Source organism: Cheilinus undulatus, linkage group 6, assembly GCF_018320785.1.
Source record: "Cheilinus undulatus linkage group 6, ASM1832078v1, whole genome shotgun sequence".
In the NCBI taxonomy this organism is placed as follows: domain Eukaryota; kingdom Metazoa; phylum Chordata; class Actinopteri; order Labriformes; family Labridae; genus Cheilinus; species Cheilinus undulatus.
The window spans coordinates 41,754,635-41,773,796 of NC_054870.1; the positions used below are offsets into that span (position 1 = coordinate 41,754,635).

Consider the following 19,162-nt stretch of genomic DNA (forward strand, 5'->3'; position numbering starts at 1 on the left):
CTAGGGTGGCCACCCGTGCCCCCCCCCCCCGATACAGCCTTGAAACTTGCTGCCTGCATAATGCATGCCTTCTTCATGCCACATATTGTGGGGACTATGCAGCCATATCTCCTTCATTAATTACACACTATTAAAAACAGGATGAACATCCTTAGAGATGCTGGACAAGGTCATAAATATAGACTGTACCATAAACACGACAGAACAAATAAAGTGCACCACTAAAAAAGTGAGCTATTAAACCATTCAGGTGTATCTCAATCTGTGAAGAGAGAACTGTAAGTGGGCTGTTTAAATGTTCTCTCCTTTTTTATGAGTGACTGAGTCTGATCGGTTGCAGTAATTCAGCACAATCGATCTGTAAGATAATACACACAAACTAGAACAAAAGACAGACGCTTCCCAAAGTGAACCTTAACATCCTCTGCCTGCCTGCCTGTGTCTTTAGTGCGATCAATGAATCAATCCCAGCAGTTTTACAAGCCTTATCTCCAAAGTTGTCTGTGCCATAAATGACCGTGGATGGATGCTCGTGGAGGCAGAGGCGCTGTCCAAGGTACTGCATTCAGCCCCTCCCCGGTAGACATCACTGGGAGACACGTGATACGCTCTGTCTGTGGCTCCTGACAGTCGCTGGATAAGCTCAACAGGGAGACCAGATTGCACCTTCTCCTCCTCAAAGATACAAGGATTTTGACTCCGCGCGCGCCTCCATAACGGCTGCATCCGGCTTTTCTTGCTTTCCTCTTTAGTTGTGATTTGTTTGGAGAAGGAGCAAACTTGGAGGACGGGATATTTAAGGTAATTTTTGCACCACTCTGTGAGGTTTATAGTGGAGTAAGAGTGAAAGTGGACCCATCTCTCCATATTTTTCCCTCTCTCGCTGATGCTGTGATTCACTTGAAAGCATGTGAATGTTTCGCCTGTTTGGATTTGAGGTACAGGCTCTTAAAAATTTCGGGCTGTCGTTGCTCTCAGGAGCTCAGATCGTGAATGAATCGCATTTTCCCTCTTGTGCCAACTATTAAGGTCCCGTACGAGTAAAGTTGACGCGTAAAGGTAAAATAATGCATCTCATCTTATTTTGCATTGATTTTTATAGTTGTTGGCGTCTTAAACCCGCAGTTAGAGGCTTAGAAGCGCAATATGATAATAATAGTGCGCGCTTTCCAGCTGCCGTCCAGGGGAAGATGTTAAGGTATGGGGCATGTTATTGATGAGAGGATATCCCGTTTTGGCACAATAGACTGACAAATTCTACTCATGATTATTCAGTGTGTTAGATGAAGCGTTGTAATGATATGAACCTCTCTCTCGTCTTCAAACGCTGATCATGGAGAGGATGTTACGGCTTGTTTAAAGTGCAGTGCCGAAGTAAACCAATCCTCGTTCTTTCTTTTTTGGAATGCAAACTAATTGCGACGATTTTTGGATATTTTTACGCAATTTGAGTTTGGGTGTAAAAGCAGACCCCGTCTCACAGTCTGAATGAAAAATTGTGACGAGGCAGATATTGTGGTTTTGGAGTCTGACTGAGACCCAGCAGGCTGCCCGGCTGGTTCGCCTTACACAAACGAACCATTGTGAATCAAATGACGCACTTTTTCTCATGGTGGGTCTTCAAGGGAGGGTTATCCATCGAAAAAAAAAACAATAGTGTAAATCGGTATGCTGCTGATAATGGTCATTCACGGCTGCAGAAGTTGCAATGAGGTCAGGGAAAAGTGTTTTTGCTTTAAAAAAAAGGAGAGTTTGCGACCATTTTCTGACTTTGGTGTGATTGAAATCATCTGCAGGAACTGTTTATTGACGCGAGGTGATGTGATTAATTATGCAGGCGCGTTATAATTAACATGATTGTCTGTTGTGTTGCATGAATGCATGTTAAAAGGCTGTTTCTGATGCACTGAGATGTTGTAATGCGAGGATTCATGTCTGCCCAGTGCTGCTGTGAGCTTCCTGGAAAGCCCTGATGGTATTAATGTAATGATACACCCTGTGTTTATTGTGACAAAGGCCTTTCTGGGTATAACTGCCTGATTGGCCGTGCTTCTGCCTTAATCTCAGTATTAACTCGGACTTTTGATTAAAGCTGTGGCCAAAGTGGATTTGGAAATGGATCCAGTGAAAATGCTGATACTGTATTAAATTTGCTTTTCTTTTGCAGAGGGCTTTGGGACTGAGGACCACCTTGACAGACAGACAGACAGACAGACTGCTTCTTTTGCTGAGCTTATCAGCCAGCGTGGCTCCATATGGCTTTTTTTTCTCTCATTGCTACAGAGGATGCTGGGTGAAAAGCCCTGAGCAAGGCTTCCAGTTACCCGCCAAAGAATGTTGGCATGAACATGAAGATTAAAGCTGCCATTTCGACTCAAGTGAAACCGTGCACACTCTAACTGGCACCAGAAGGGACTGCTCCATAATTACATAAATTAGACCAAGTGTGCCCAATGGATATTTGATTCCTTGTCACTTTTCTCTAAATAGCCATGGCAGAGAGGACCTTTAAACTGTTCAAACTATTTTGGCGCCAACAGTGAGAGGTTTGGCGCGCGGCCTGGACAGTGTCAGGTAATGGTATTTGCTCCAGGGATATAGTGTCGGCCAAGCCTTTTCAAATGCAAACATATGATCAGATTTGATCTTTTCTCTTACAATGCATCAGTTTGCTCTTATTCACCCATGTAGACAGTCAGATACTTGTACTCTCGTACAGTCAAACAAAGACATCTGCCAATAAATTCAGCCCTATAAGACCCTCTCCACCTACCTTTTGAATCCAAGATGCTTTTACAAAAGCTGCATGGCGCCCATATCATGTGGGTTGGGCTGCTCATTTGTTGCTCTCTAGAGATGGGCACTTGTCTAGAATTTACAGGTGCTGAGGGACAGTGGGCTAGATTTCCAGTGTGGAATGCCTGTTGTGAGAGTGAAATGAGCTTCAATATGAAGACTAAGAGTTCCCACGGGCTGCTAGTTTACTTCGACGATGAGGGATTCTGTGACTTTTTAGAACTTCTCATTCTGAACGGTAAACTCAGCCTTCGTTTCTCGATCTTCTGCGCCGAGCCCGCCACCGTCCTCTCTGACACGGCGGTCAACGACAGCCAGTGGCACGCCGTTACAATATGGAGAAACTTTAAGAACACAACCCTAACGGTGGACGGTGAGACAAAATGGGTGGAAGTGAGGTCCAAAAGACGGGATATGACTGTTTTCAGCCATTTGTTTGTTGGTGGAATACCTCCGGAGTTACGATCTGTGGCGTTACGACTGACGTCAGCTGTGGTCAAGGATCAGCCGCCTTTCGCTGGATGGATAACGGACATAAAGGTCAACAACACGGAGTCTGAGATGATCAATGGTGACGGAGTCTTACAGGACCTCTGCGGTACAGCCAACATGTGCTTAAATGGAGGAGTCTGCAGTTTAATTAACAATGAACCAACATGTGACTGCTCTCAGACAGGCTTCCAGGGAAAAGACTGCAGTGAAGGTAAGACATCTGGTTTCTGGTTGGTACGACACGTCCTCTCTGTAGCCTTTCCAGTCAGCTGCAATATGGACTGCATTAAAGCCCCCTTTTGTAATAAGCATCAGCCTTAAATTAATGCATTCCCTTCCTCTGTTCAGCTAAAGCCATATGTTTACTTAAGTCTCATGTGTGTAATTGATCTGCAATACATTTGTTTGTGAATGATCTCCTGCAAGGCCTCATTAGCAAAACATGCAGGTGTTCTTCATCCCCAAAGGTGTCTTCCATTCGTATCGAGCACGTCCGTGGGGATTGGTTGACCTATGAAACATCATCTCCAATGGCTTACTTGGAATGCAAAAGCAGGAGTAAACATGCACAAGTTAGACTAGTCAACATGAATGATATCACTGAATTTATCTGATGAAAGAGCGCCTAACACATGTATGTATCTGGCAACAGAAGGGAGCCCAAATATTAGTAGGGATTGCCATTAATCACACAGAATTACGACCCATAATTAGGATATAATTCTGCAAAAACTGACAGAAGAATGCACAATTGCTGTTCCACATCTTCCCCCTGCACTGTGCTCTGTATTCATTTAATAATTCGTACTGATAAGAACAAATCAGCAGGAGAATAAAAGCGCTAGCAACCCAGCTAATCAATACACAAAGAGAACACGGGGTTCTTTGAGGTAGTGAGAAGAGTGTCGCTCTGACTTTTTCCTCTCCTCCCTGGTGTTGTTTGTAATGAAAGTGTATCAGTATTCAGGGTATTCAGTGCAGAGCTTCCCACAGATTGGCAGGTTGCTGCTGTGTCGGGGAGGAGCAGGTTTGTTGGTCAGGCCGAGTGTCGGTGGGGGAGGGGTGTGAGTGTATGTGTTGTTTTTCCAGATCTATTTTTAAGGTTTGTTCACATACTCTCGGACTTCTGGGCTCACTGAAACATATAGGCTACTGTGAATATAGGCCGTGTCTAATTTCCATTGCATTTCATTTGCTCGTGTGTCTTTATTCAAGCAGATAAATCTTTTATTAACAATACGCTCATTAGGCCAGCGTAGGATAACTTACTACTGCATTACTAGATATTCCCATCTGATTGTCATTAGTCATCGAGGCAAATAGAAAATACTACTAATTAATAAGTCCTCCACATTCTGTGCAGGCTGTGTTTGGTTTTATGCTGCACTCAGAAATTTTTAATGGTGTGAATACAACAGGGAGGATGCTGAGGGCCTCTACAAACCTCATACACTGACAGAATGAATAAATGTTGCTCAAGTTCGCTAACAGGCTTTAGATGTTAGGCAGCATTATATACTGTAAATCTTCTGAATGTTATTATCAGGGCCAGACCACTGACGGTGCTGAGGACCCCCTAGAAATTGTAGGGATTATTCATGATTTTATTCTGCAAACTCTTTTCATATTTGAAGGCTTTAACATATGTGAAAAGTCTTGAAACTCCCCAAAATGTATGGGGCCTAGTGAAAAATGTGATATTTTGGTAGCACTTTACCAATTTACCAGTTACCAAGTAATTTCATACTAATAAATGTAGTAATTTGTCAATGATAAGGTGTTAATTACCTAGTAATAAGTATGCATTTTACAGAGTAATAACTTGGAAATATGTTAATATAATGGAAGTAATTACCTGGTGATGGTGTATAAATTATCAAGTAATTCAGTCTAATATTGTGGTAAATCTCTGGTAACCTGGTTTAAGTTACTTTATTTGTACCCATGGGTAGATTTGTTTTGCAGCCAGTGAGATTGTATCATCCATTATGGCACACAGATGACAAGACAGGAGTAATATGAAGGAAACAACAGGGAGAGTAAAGGTCATTCAAAACCTATTAAAAACCTGACCCCTAGCCCCTACTCCACCCCTGAAAATGACACAACATGCAAAAACAAGAAAAAATAAAATATGAAAGTACCCCAGGTTCCATCAATCAAGGCATAAGAAGAGAGTGAAGCACCGTCCAATCAATTATCAATTAAAAAATTAACAAATGCATAAAGCTAATTATGCCAGAGTGAAACAGGGCAAGACTTGAATGTAGGAATAAATATATAAAGAAATGAATAAATGTGTGCAAATATGGCTACAGCTTGCAACAGCAGCAGAGACAAGGCTGTTTTTGTACTGCTTTGCCCTGCACACTGGGACTAAACTCTCCCCCAACCCTAACTCTTGCAACTAAGCTAATAGGATTCCTATTTCAAAGTAACCCTCTAACCCTAACTTTTAACTTGATAATAATTCAGGAAGGACTGATTTTAAATTAGTGTACAAAAATAAAGACATTGCTTGGGAATTATCAAGAAATTTATGTGGAAAATTTCACCCCATTGCTAAGAAATTACTTGCTAAAACACCACATACTTACAAGAGAAATGCCACAATATTCTGAGCATTAGGGTAAGGGTTAAAAGGTTTGGATGACAGAAAAACACCACCTACTTACTAGGGAAATGACACAACATTATAGGGTTTGGGTTAGAGGGTTAGGATGAGGATAAAACACCCCCTCCTACACATGAAATGCATCAGTATTACAAGGGTAATGGTTAGAGGGTTAGGGCGGGGGTAAAACACCACCTACTTACTAGAGAAATGTCACAATATTACCCGGGTTAGGGTTAGAAGGTCAGGGTGAGGGTAAAACACCACCTACTTACCACAGAAATGTCACAATATTACCCGGGTTAGGGTAAGGGTTAGGACGGGGGTAAAACACCACCTACTTACTAGAGACAGTTAGGGTTAGGGGGTTAGGTTTGGAACAAAGTGATGCTAAGTAGCATTGGTGCATGGAGGCAGGTTAATTCTTATATCTTTAAAATCTTATTGATTTATCTGTTTCCTGTGATGAGTGTGCCTATCTTTATTTGGGTTAATTTTTTTAAAATATTATTAATAATACCAATACAAAAATCCAAAATAAAACGGATACTTCTAAACATAAAAAGAGCCCATGGGGTTAATGGCCCCAGGAGGTTAGGGTGAGGGGTATGGTCAAGGGTAAACCACAAGCTAATTACCAGAGAAATGCCAAAATTTTACAATGAATTTGAAATACTATCCCTAGATGAATATGTCCTTAATTTTACCATATTCTGAGTTAATGTTTGTAAAATGCTTACTTAATACTAGGTAATTATGACCTCATTCTTGAGAAATTATTACACTTAACACTGATTACTATAGAATTCAGAGGTAATAAGGGCCCACTGAAATAAAGTGCTACCTATATTTTATTGGTTTTGTACACAGGTGATGGGAACTGGCTCACTTTCGCCCCCTAAACTACGCTTAAAATCCAGCCACTCAAGGCAGTTAGCCTCAGAGAGAATAAATTTGGCAGTCAAATTCAGCTTCACAAGACTCACAAAAAAGTTTAATACCATCATGGTGAATTCTCAACAAGAAGTCTGCCATTTTGAATGAAGTGGAATATCTGGTATTTTTTGGCCATTTCCAAGGTTCCTTTGTAATTAACTTGTCTGAGGCTGTTCGTGCAATCAAGCTGGATTTTGATAGATAAAAGGGACCTGAATTATGAAATTGTGTGGCTTGTGTGCAAAAGTCAAAGGGCGTGGCAATGTGGAGCCCCCAGATTTGCTTATCTTTCAAAAAAACAGAAGTTGTGTGTAACTCAGGCATGCATGGTGCTTAGTCCAATCAGTCTGACATCAACAAAGTCAAAGTCTAAAATCACCTTTCTTTGCCATTTTTCTGATTGTTTTGAACTTAAGCAGATCATCTTGACCATGCCTACATGCCTGAATGTAGTGGTTGCCACCATATGATCGACCGCTTAGATATTTGCATTGACAGGTGTGAAGTGTATTTGATGTTCAGTCAGATGTATTTGCCCCAAGATCATTTAACATACTTGTAAATCCTCCAGTAAAAGCAGCTCATTAAGTGTTTGGCCTTTTTAAATTCTTTCCAAGTAGAGGCAGCAGCAATTATAAACGCCATTTTCCCCGGTGCAGATCTGACCTTTAGAACTTGACAGTATGAAACAGTCCTGAGACTGACGGTGATGGTTCCTGTACTCTTCTGATGGATGTAGGTTAGAAGGAAGAAAACATAATTGTTTAAGTGTTGACAAAGACCATCCAGCATGTTCATACAATAAACAGTGATGGGTGAAGGCTTTAAGATTAGTGATTAAGCCCAGAGCTCCTTTCTAGACAGAGTTCAGAGCATGTAAGCTCTGAAGTGAGGCTTGCATGTATGAAACATCAGCTTTGACCAGCACAGACATAAAGGTGGCCACAACCAGTATTTCTTAGATTGAAAAGAAAAGTGGTATTCATTCTGATTCATAGATTTCAAAATCAAGATATCTGTAGCTTGAATCAGACTCGATCTGTGCACGCTGAGAAGTGGAGGTTAGGTTTCAGGGGCTTCGATTATGCACTCTAAAAAAGCATGGCTTTGTTTTGTCAGGCTTGAAAACATTTTTTATTTATAAAAATGATGCTAATCACGGTTTGAAGCAAGTCCTATCAGAGAAAATGCTTGATCTGGAGTACATTCTGAGTGGTAATGACAGTGTCATCAGCATACAGTTTACATATTGAATCAGACACATTTTGATCAATGATATGACCCCATTAAAAACACATCCCAAATTAAGGCCCAAACCCTTTAACTGGCCTTGTGGTGACCCATGATTTGACAAATAAAGGCAGGCCTCAATTGCAGGCCTCACAGTAAGTGAGGGATTGGTTTGTGGAACAAAAATAAGGAGAAAAAACAGCATGACACCGAAATAATGTGAAATAATTCATGCCATCACATTGTTTTAACCCTGGGAACTCCAAGCCAGTTTTTACAATTTTCAGTCCACCTGTATCTTTTATCCAGAAGTGCATGTAGAAAATCAGCCCTGCACATTAAAGTTATACAAATGTATTTTTTCAGACCAAGTAAGAACAAAACTACTATTGAACCTCATAGATATTTATGCAAATCACACCCAGATCAATGATGAACAAGCCGTTTCACATCTGCTTTAGTTCCTACAGACCTTATCTACCAGGTGCAAAAAATTACTTTCTAATAAACACAACAAAAACTGTCAGTATCATTTATCCCTGTAAAACTAGTATTCCAGTGCATATCATGTACATGAAACCAATTTAGGAGTCATCTTTTCTTTTTTGGGCCATAGAGGAGTATTTTTTCAAACTGGCAGAAAACTATCTTGTCTGTTGTCTTTGGCTGGCCCTGGTTGGTCGCCATCGCCAAGAAAACAACAGAAGTAGAAACTAGAGCATCATGATTGGTGAACAGACTCACATAAAGCTTTTGTTTTGTACTTCTGGCGGTAAAATTGAGGAGTGATAGCAAGACTGTTAGTTTATCCTCACAAAACACCCTAGTAAATAATAATAATATCATGGATTTAGCAATGCGGATTGGTAGTGCCACAGCTCTGAATAAAGACCTAGATAAAAACGTTCTGCAGAGGTATAAACGCCTGGAGCCATCCATAGATTGGCAAGAAGGTAGGCTTTGTAAACAATGCACGAGCTACCGCTTGGGATCATTGGCGATCCAGCGGGGTTCTGAGGAAGGTGTTTTAATAAGCTGGAATAATGCCAAAACTTGAGCAAGATAAAACATCTATTGAGTCATATTTTTATCCAAAAACTCAGCCACAGTCTTAACTATACAAAAAACAGCAACCGTTTCTATTTCTAAAATTCAGCTAAAAAGAAAGCAGCAGCTCTTTCCAGCTTCACCCTCTTGTCCAAACGTTGCCAATGTTTTGAGCAATTTGGACAGTATGCAAGCATTTGCCTGCAGTTTTTGATAATTAAAAACAAGAATTTTCTAAATATTGGAAGTCTAGGACTCCTATTTATACTGCTATGGCATTAAACAGGCATCAGTGCTTCATTCTGGCTAGAATCAAATATGAAATTAGATAAATGATTTGTAATTTAATTTCAAGCCCCATCTTTGCTGCACACCAGTGCTGATGAAGAATAGTTAAAGGCCCGGATCATATTGATACCTGTTCCAAATGAATGAAATTCATTATTAAAAATTAATTAATGATTTTATTTAGATTATTGCATAACAGTGAGAATGCACAAACGCTGCATTGTAAAATCTATGCAACATTTACAAGCAGGAGGAAATGCACTTTGACATATCACCTGAAAAGAGGTGTTTTCTCTTTCCTGCTCTTTTCAAGGCAGCCTCTCTTCTTTTACTGCATTATTGCTGTTATTTATTTCACCCAGTTGCCTCGGTCCCTTTTGGATAATACTCTAAATTACATTAGAGCAAAAATAAAACCTGTGGAACACAATTTGGCTATTATTTTTTGCCACTTGCGTATTATAAAGTACAAGGGCCTACTTGGCATTTTCTCTGCACTAAGGTGAAAAATGTAGAGCTGTTCCTGTAAAGAGGAGTGGAAATTTAAAGGATAAAACTGTATCAGTAAGAAGCAGTAATACGGATGCACAATGGATGATGACTGATCAGTGACAGCCATCTTTTCCTATGATGTGCAGTATTTCAGCTGATATCAGGCCTGTGTAGGGAAGCTCTGATACTGCTGTAGTTATGCAAATTTCTTAATAAACAGCTGCAGTCTTTAATTCTTGTATTTATTTTTAATTAGATGTACTTTATTAAACCCAGAGGGAAGAATAGAGTGATGGAGAGGTGTGCTACTCACACACAGGTCTGAAAATACACACAAGTACAAACAGGACTTACTGATGTTTGTTTAAATAAACTGGAATCTCCATGTTGAGACTAATATGAGGAGAGTTATGATCAAAACAATCATAGGTAATGAACAAACATATTTCAAGGAATTCCTCTCATTTAGCAAAGCCACCTCGCTACAGAGCAGACTCCTTCAGCGGCAACTTTGGGTACCAGGCAAGTTGGACATGGTGCAACATGCAGAGCTGAAACTGGCCTCTGTGAAAAAATGTACTCAGGATGAAACACAGTAAGTTTAAAATAATGATTTTTGGACATTTCTAATCAATTCAGAATCATAGATTTTAATATCCGTGACTACAGCGGGGGTCATCAACTCCATTTGCACAATGGCCAGAATTTTCTTAGCAGATGCTGTGGGGGCTGAACATTGAAATTAAATACAGCAATAATCAGTATTTTGGTCTGATTAACAAATTCTTGTAAAATTATTATGTTCTTCAAAAATTATCAGAACTTTTAGCCATTAGAGATCAGTGCCTTTCACCTATACTGCTGCTAGCCACAAGGGGGCAATTGAAATATATTACCTACATAATTAATTTCTGGACCCCTCATATTGTCCATTTCTGAGTTTCTTTTTTGTTTTTTACTAATATGATGTGTCATGATTGACCAAAAACACAGAGCTTCAGTGTAGATTCTCAGAAAGGGAAACTGCATAATTGATGTGAAAAACCACAGCTTTAATCAAGATAAGACATTAAAGTATACGTTTACCATGCTAACTACAGTCCTCTTTTATGACAAAGGCATGAAAAGCCCAGGATAAAATAATGCATTTTATCTCTCTTAAATTTTCTGAATTTAACAATCTTCCAAGGGCTGGATGGGATGTTGTTGGGTGCCTGATGTGGCCCCTGCTCTACAGTAAAACATGGGTACTTCCATGTATTTTACCCTTACTATGATAATAGTACAAGCTTGTTATGAAGATGAAGGGGTTTTTAGAAGCTAGGGGTCCCCCTTAAGGAATTTGTTTGACATTTAAAATCTATTATTTTTATGCACTTTGAGCACATTATTTACATTCCTAATATGCATCACAGTTTATTTTTTCAGATCTATACCTCAGATTTGATGCAAACCTAGTTTACCAGCCCTCCCATCAGTATGTCATGGCCCTATTTGAAACCTGAAAATCTCCTGGGGCCCCAAAATCCTTCAACAACCACACCATGAGACTATACATATTTAAATCCATGATTTTATTCAAATAACAGAGAATTTCAGTGCAATGCTGATTTTTCAGATATGTTAACGATTATGTCCAGGAGAGTGATTTTCAGGCCACAAAGTACAAAATGAAAAAAAAAAGATGAACCGCACAGTCTTCTGTTTTGATCAAGCATCTGCAAAGTCACCTGTATGTTTTTCATAATATCTCTTTTAACATACTTTGTGTCTCCACATGTGCCTGCTCAGTGACATTAATGCCTCTGCAGGCACTGATACATTGTTATAATTGGGAAGCTAGTGGCGTAATGGAGTTGTTAATAAACTGTCCCCAGTTAATTCAGCACCAGTTGAACTGTGACATCGGCTTTGTGCATCAGACGAAATGAAAAATTATAAGGTTGAATAATTACAAGAATTCATATTGCTAAAAGTCTCCATCATTAATTAAGTCTGTTTTAACTTTAGCAATGATCTGTCAGCTTAGTCACCTCAGCAAAATCTGGCTGTTAACTTTGCAGAAAGACTGTTGCCATTCACTTGAACAATCTTGGCCGCGTGTTTATCAAGTGAGGGCCACTCAGAGGGAAGAGGTCCTCCTAGGAGACCCTCAGCACTCTCGATGCAGAGTTTAGACTTCTGCCATCAGAAGTCTGAACTCATCATTTTTATGATGTTTGTTTTGTATGGACTTCTCTTGCAAAGCGAATTGCCCCTCAGGCACAATGAAGACTTCTTAGATGACATGAAAGTTAAATCTTCTGGCTGTATTTTTTTTTTCAAAGACCTGTAATCAAGTATTGTATGAAATGACCTCTTGAAGCCCAAACTTTAGGAAGCACTGGCCTATGCCTATGCAAAACTGCCTGTGCTGAAGGTAGTTGAGTACAGAGCTCAACAGTGCCCGTGCACTTTTTCCGGAAGGGAGATTTTTATTCAAATCCCCCATAGACATTTCGTAAAATCCTCATTATAGCGCTTTTATTAATGCATGAACCAAGCACCGGCCACATGAGTACTCATGACTATGAATCATTAGATTTGGAACAAAAACAGCGTTTGAAGGCAACGGTACAAGACTGTGTACTTATTTCTTTACTGGAAGAAAGGAACTACGTATCCCACAATCCATTTTGAATCATTTTCATTAGTTATAAATGATCGCTTTACAAGCTTTCAAACCATATGCGTACCTCTCTTCTACACTTATCTTTATTGTAGTGTTTACATTTGAAATGAATGTTATATCATAGTTTGGGCATGGGCTTGGTCCATGGTAGCCGAAAACCCCACCAATCAGAGCTATTACTGTGACACTGAGGGATTGTGGGTATTGTAGTATTTCTTTGGCTGAGATCATGAATAAAGTTTGTCTTCAAAAGGTTGATATCTTGCTCATTTTTGTCTTCAACAGGAGCATGTACAATCTCTGGTGGCTTGTGGTCGGTCCAGCTTGGACACCTCTGATAACATGGCTAATAATCAAATCTGCTTTGGAGATAGTGAATGTGATTTTTGCTTCCAGAACCACACTGTTGAGCCCTATAGGCAACTCCAACCAGGAAGTGAACCAGGACTTCTCCAGCAACCTTCTTGTTTGAGTGGCAAGTCCTTGCAGACTAAGCTACTGCTGCTGATCTTAGATCAAATGCAGCAGGATTTCTCATTTCAATAATAAACCATCCAGATTACTATCTAAACTATGCTATTTTTTTGTTTATGTTATTAGTTTGCATGCATTTAAAAAATATGCATTCTGGAAATTAGGCCTATTCCCCTTTATATGTGGAGATTTAATCATAGAAAATGTGTCTCAGTGTTCTGCTTTCATATCCACTTATTAAAAACTCATTCCAAAGTTCAACCTGCCGTTATTTGTCTGAGACGAGATAGGCTGTAGTCCTTAGAGGTCGTTCAACTTCAAAGTAATTAAGGATGAGGTAAATGAGATATAGAAACTATAAAACTTTACTTATGAACTCACCTGTCACTCAAAAGGAGGATTCAACCCTTAGAGCTCAAGCGGCACTGATACAAGCCGCAGACACACCCCTTTGTAAGTTTCTTGGTAACTTTTGAACCGTAGGTTGTAGACACTAACTTGTTTTTTTCCTGTGAAAACTCTGTGTTGTGCCTTTCTAAATATGTTCTTCATGCTTTCGTAGCTCTAACAGAACGTTTTCTAGTGAGCCCAGAACTTGGCTGACTTCCCGGGGTTTCTGAGGACAGCATTATCATATTGTTTATAAAAATGTTAATGACTTTTGAATCATAAGTCATGGACACTTACTTTCCAGGGTCTTTAAGATTAAATCTACGGCCTTAGATCTGATAAGTAGCATCTTTTTATCCATTTTTAATCCATTTTGGATCATTTACTTTGGCTTTACTTTGGCACCATATTTGTTGAGGGCAATGTTTACATGCAATGCATTGTGGGAGGTGCTGTCAACCAATAGCAAGATGTTCCATCTCTACTGCTTAAAGGAATGGCACAAATGAATCTAACTGCAAAAAAGCAAGTGGCCGTTTTTGTATATATGTAGATATGAAAACCTTGAGTCACAGAAGGTTTATTTTTTTCACTGTTTTGTCCCCATAGATGGGAGAACAAGTCTGTGCAAAGAAAATGCTTGGTCACTAATGTTTGCTGTGTGTTACCGATACAAATCTTTGGGTTTCAAATTCCGATTTGTTTTTTCTTTTGTCTTTAGAGTCCTATAACATACTCAAAATTCTAGTTAAATTAATGTAGTAGATATATTCTGAAACCCCAGGTTTTCCTGAAAAGAAGATGTTTAGAGCTTGACTGTGCACCACAGGGTTGATGTTTTACAAGCTTTTTAAGAAAAAAAAGTCCAGACGAGACATGATGGTGAAAAGAATAGCTGTGAGCTCTAATTGTTAAACAACACATCCCCATATTTCAGAATAAAAGTCTGCTGTTCCACATGGTTATTATTCGGTGCTCATGTTCATGGGTGGGTGTGAACTTCTATATGCTTTCCCGTGGGATTTCTTCCGTTTGTGAGTGGGTTTCATTTTTCGAGAATTCATCAGGAAAGATTATGAATCTAACAGCAGGGTGTCCTCTGATGATAATAGTTTCATGGCCGTGGAGGACCTAATTGGTTATGTTATTGCCATGTTAAGATGAGCGATGTGAAAGATATCATCCTTGTGCTGCATGAAGGATGAGCCGTTATTGTTTAAAGGGGTCCATGTAATGAACAGAGCGTGGCATGGTGTCAGGATCCATTATACGTAGTCATGAAGATGAAAGTTACCAAGAAAATATGGTGTAATCACTCCCTCTGTGTTGTCTCTCGCCTACATGTTATCTGAGAGCGGATTCTCTCGAGGTCTAGCTGAGTTTGACTGAGCCTGGCATTGGAGATTTATATGAGTTATAGTCCTAATTGTAATTGTGCTGCAGTGATGTGATCTAGAAATCAATGCAGTGACACTGGCAATACTTTAGATTACATTTACCCCTGGTTTACCTTATGTCAAGTCTACAGCAGGTCACTTAAATGAAGGCATGAGAACTACAAGATTACACAACAGAGAGACAAAGTGGAGAAATGTCAGTCTGGATGTCTGCTGTCACCCCAGACAGACAGACACACACCAGTGTGGGACTGAAACCCTCTCTCTCCCCCTCTCTCCCTCTCTAAAGACATGCTCTTTCTCTGCTTGGCAGAGTTTCCCAAAATATACAAGCTGCCACCCAGCTAGAGTTACATTGTTTTCTGATGCAGTCGACCAGCAGCATCTGTTCAAAACACGAGTTTAAAAGGATTTTGACGATCCAGGGTTTCAAGAAAGAGTATGTTATGTCATCATCCAGCACTGTTTTCCAAAGTAAAGTGATTGGTGTGACGTGCAGTTTTGATGCTTAAATTGAATCTTTTTTTAGACTATCTTTGCATGAGACAAAGTCACAACTGTAAACACAGATGTGACATTGTTGATACTACTTTATCAAACTCAGCTGTACTGGAGAACAAGCTGGTAGTCACACTGAATCTGAGTTAATCCAGAGGTACTAAACCATCACTAAACTTTGGCAAAGTTACAGTTTTATTGTGATATACTGAGTACTTACAGAACATGCATCAGATTGCAATTAATTACATCTGTTCAACTTTAAGGGCTGCATGGTGGTGCTCTGTCACTTCCTCTGGCGCCTTCCCACAGTCCAAAGTAGGGTTGCCAAATTTCCTGTATAAGCTTGGACGCCGAATTGGTTTGTCCTGAGCAGTCCTGCATTCTGACATTACCTCTGCAATCACTAGACGACACTTTACTGATCCTGGATCAGATCAGCTGATACATATAGTCCATCGCGCTCTGATTACATCTATCTTGTGACACCTGTCATTTAATGCTACATATAAACCTTTAAATAAAATGAAATAAATACATTTTTTTTGTTCTAAATAACATGTAATTATACAAGTATTTATATTTTCTGTCAAAATGTAAATAATTTCAAAGTATTGATAGAGACATCAGTCCCTGTTGCCTCTGGGCTATCGAAATAGCTGGGTTTGACACTAATATGCTGATTGGTGAAAAACAAATGGAGGAAATGGGTCTTTTGTTTTCATTCTCAGACAGAAGAATCACACTATCCAAGAGCCTGAAGTGACAAGTTGACACAGAACACAGCAGATTTATGCATCATATTTACTTATGATAGCTGATGGTTGCATTTCTGTAAGAAAATGGATCAAACATGGAGTCATTCCTGATAAAATGGTTTCAATTTTGATTGGGGTGGATTTGAGAGCTGCAGGGAAGATGCCCTAAAAACTCTAACATCTTTTTCCTCCTCACATTTTCTGAATTTAATCATCTTTTGGGGGCCTGATATGGCGCCCGGGCCACCAGTTGATGATCCCTGTCCTAAAGCATGAAAAGCCACAAATCTCACTGAATTACATTTCAAAAGAAGGCCACCTTAGTAAAGGGTACAAGCAATATGAGTGCATCTGAGTGACATCAGTAGCTGCAGTTCCATTACACTCAGAAAAGCGCAAAATCTAAAAAGCGCAATAAAAAAACTGGTAATGAAAAACCTCTCAAATATCACTAAAAAGTTTTTACGCTCTAATGAGGAGGTTTTTCAGGCATTTCGATAAAGAAATATATCGCAAAAGTGCAATGGAAACACTTTATCCACATTTACAAGTCACAGGATGAAACATATGGTGTCACATGACTAGTTCCCTCCTAGACAACACGGTGTGGTACGTGTTGACAGAAGAGGAGAGGAGATTCTTCTTAACATCATACTTATACCCTTGCACGTGGCTTACACGTTTGCCTCTGACCTTTCATCCGTTGCCTTTGTCTTTTGTTCAAAATTATCAAGGCAACCACTGTAGATGTAATAATAACCGTACCAACCCGCAGCAAGTTTTCAACTTCCAGCTTCCTTGCAGCAGAGTCTCATGAGATGAGATTTTACAAGAATTGTGCAGCACATGCCCAAAACTCCCTTCAATGGAAACACATTCAAAGCACAATTGTACTTAGTTGAAATTGAAGAAATAACTTTTATTTTGTGAAAAACTGTAATAGAAACGCAGCTAGTGATGCCAGAAAATGACAAAGATGGGGCAAGTAAAGTGTCATCTGTGTAAACGAGACCACACAGGATGCAGGTTCATCAGAGCCGATCAAACTAAACTTCCAAAATGCTCAAACTGTGACTTGTCATGTAAGGACTTTTCTCTGACGGTGCAAAAGGACTACAAATGCTTAAATCTGTCAAAAGCTGCAAAAATATTGATAAAAAGTTAACTTAGTGAGTCATGCATGTTGTTAATTTTTTAAAATAAATTTTAAACCAAAAGTGAGGACCTGTGATCTGTCTTATCAATTATTTTGGGGTTTATTAGAGAGGTTCTCAAAGTGGAATCTAGGGACTGTCAGGGGTCGATAATTGACATTTTTTCGGAAGGCATAATCACGATAACTTGACTTAACTTGTGGTAAAGGTGTCATAATTTAGCAAATGACACTAAAAGACACTTAATGGCAACATTCATGAAGCCCTATTCATGTTAATGACAGGTGTCATGTCATGATTATGACAGAATAATGTCAGTTTTATAAATAAAACTTCAAATAAAGTGTTAACATTCATTTTACCACAGGTGGATTCCAATCAAGGTGTAGAAACATCTCAGCAAAGTTTAAGAGAAATGGGAGGTGCCAGGGCTGAATTTCAAGTGTTTTGCCATGGGTCTGAAAACTTATGTCAATGTGATATTTCAGTCTTTTCTTTTTAACGAATAAAAAAAAATCTACAACAACAATGTAATTTTTGGAGTTGGGGAAGTCATGAGTTAGTACAAGTACACCGTCTCCCATAAATCAGAATCAGCTTTTGCAACAAGAAATTTGACTTTGCTCTCAATGTACGGGAAGCACTTTATAAGAATAAATACAACTGAAAAAGTATAAAAATTAAGATTTAAATTTGCACTCGGTATTTTAACTTGTCTGAAAAAAATCAACCAGGTCAGCTCTTACGGGTATCTAGGCATTTACTTAGATAACCAGTTTAGCTGGGAAATACACATTACTAATTGTTGTTCTCGTTTATGGCAAAGGCTGTATTTTTATGCTGACTCAGGGTGTTTTGTGTTGATCAGAAGATCATGTTTTTGTTTAACAGGCTGTTTTAGAGAGCATTATTCAGTATGGGATGTCAGCCTGGTACGGTAATCTCTCTGTCCAGTTAAAATCTGAACTTGCTCGTCTGGTGCAGACCGCCATGAAGGTTGTAGGGAGGACTGAAAACTCTTCCCTGCAGTCCATGTATGAACAGTCTGTTCTCAGGAAAGCACAGCGAGCTTTATCTGATCCTTCTCACATCCCTCACCCTGAGTATGAACTCCTTCTGTCTGGTCGGCGATACAGAGTCCCCAAATGTGAACTGAACTGCTTTAAAAACTGGCTTTTGCCCACCTCAATTAGGGTTTTGAATAATGTTTCATGAAGATGTAGCCGGATTGTGCAATAATGTCATGGTGTTATCTTTTTTATCTTTTTTTACTTTATCTTGCTGTATTTTATTCTTTGTCGTTGTTATTTATTTCCAGCATGTTTCTTTTTAACTATTCCTATGAGGGTCTTGTGCAACATGGATATGTGCCTTATGTGTGGGTTATGTGATTGCAATTTTGTTCTAGTCTATTTCTTCTGTGTTATTAATTGGCAGCTTAATCTGTACAGCTCTTGGAGTCCAAGACAAATTTCCCTAAGGGGACATGAAGTGTATCGTATCTTATCGTATTGTAAATAAGTCTTTGTGCTTAATGGTATGGTAGCAAGAGATGCAAAGGATGCAAGAATGCTGGATAGACATGATCTAAAGTACAAAATATGCAAGCGGATCTACATGAAGTAGATTAGATAATTGAGATAATTTACATTAATAAGTGCAGATTCATTTAAGAGGTGAAGCTTTCGCCATGCTGAGTTCTCTTACAGTATTTAAGTTAGAGTAAAGCAGTAAAGAGACGGCGCATGATGATTTACATGAAACAGAAAAGAGTAGCCTTCATTACTGTGATATAAAAGTAATGACTAGAGCAGCTTTAACTGAAGGTCGGTGTAGAGGGATTGCAGCTGTATAAAAACAAGGATCCCCGAGACTGCCAAACCACGCTTGAATAAACAAAGATGAAGGGAGAGCTGAACATAATG

The 19,162-nt window shown here is 39.3% G+C and overlaps 1 protein-coding gene across 12 annotated transcripts in view; it reads left to right on the forward strand.

Moving 5' to 3' along the window:
- The first annotated feature begins 665 nt into the window (after positions 1 to 665).
- LOC121511094 (neurexin-1a) overlaps positions 666 to 19,162 on the forward strand; it is a 572,512-nt gene continuing 554,015 nt past the window's right edge. For all 12 annotated transcript variants that reach the window (XM_041789632.1, XM_041789633.1, XM_041789637.1 and 9 more), the window contains exons 1-2: positions 666 to 801; positions 2,168 to 3,499. In XM_041789632.1, coding sequence (XP_041645566.1) covers positions 2,788 to 3,499 — 712 coding nt within the window. In that variant the 5' untranslated portion in view covers positions 666 to 801; positions 2,168 to 2,787. The remainder of the gene's footprint in view (positions 802 to 2,167; positions 3,500 to 19,162) is intronic.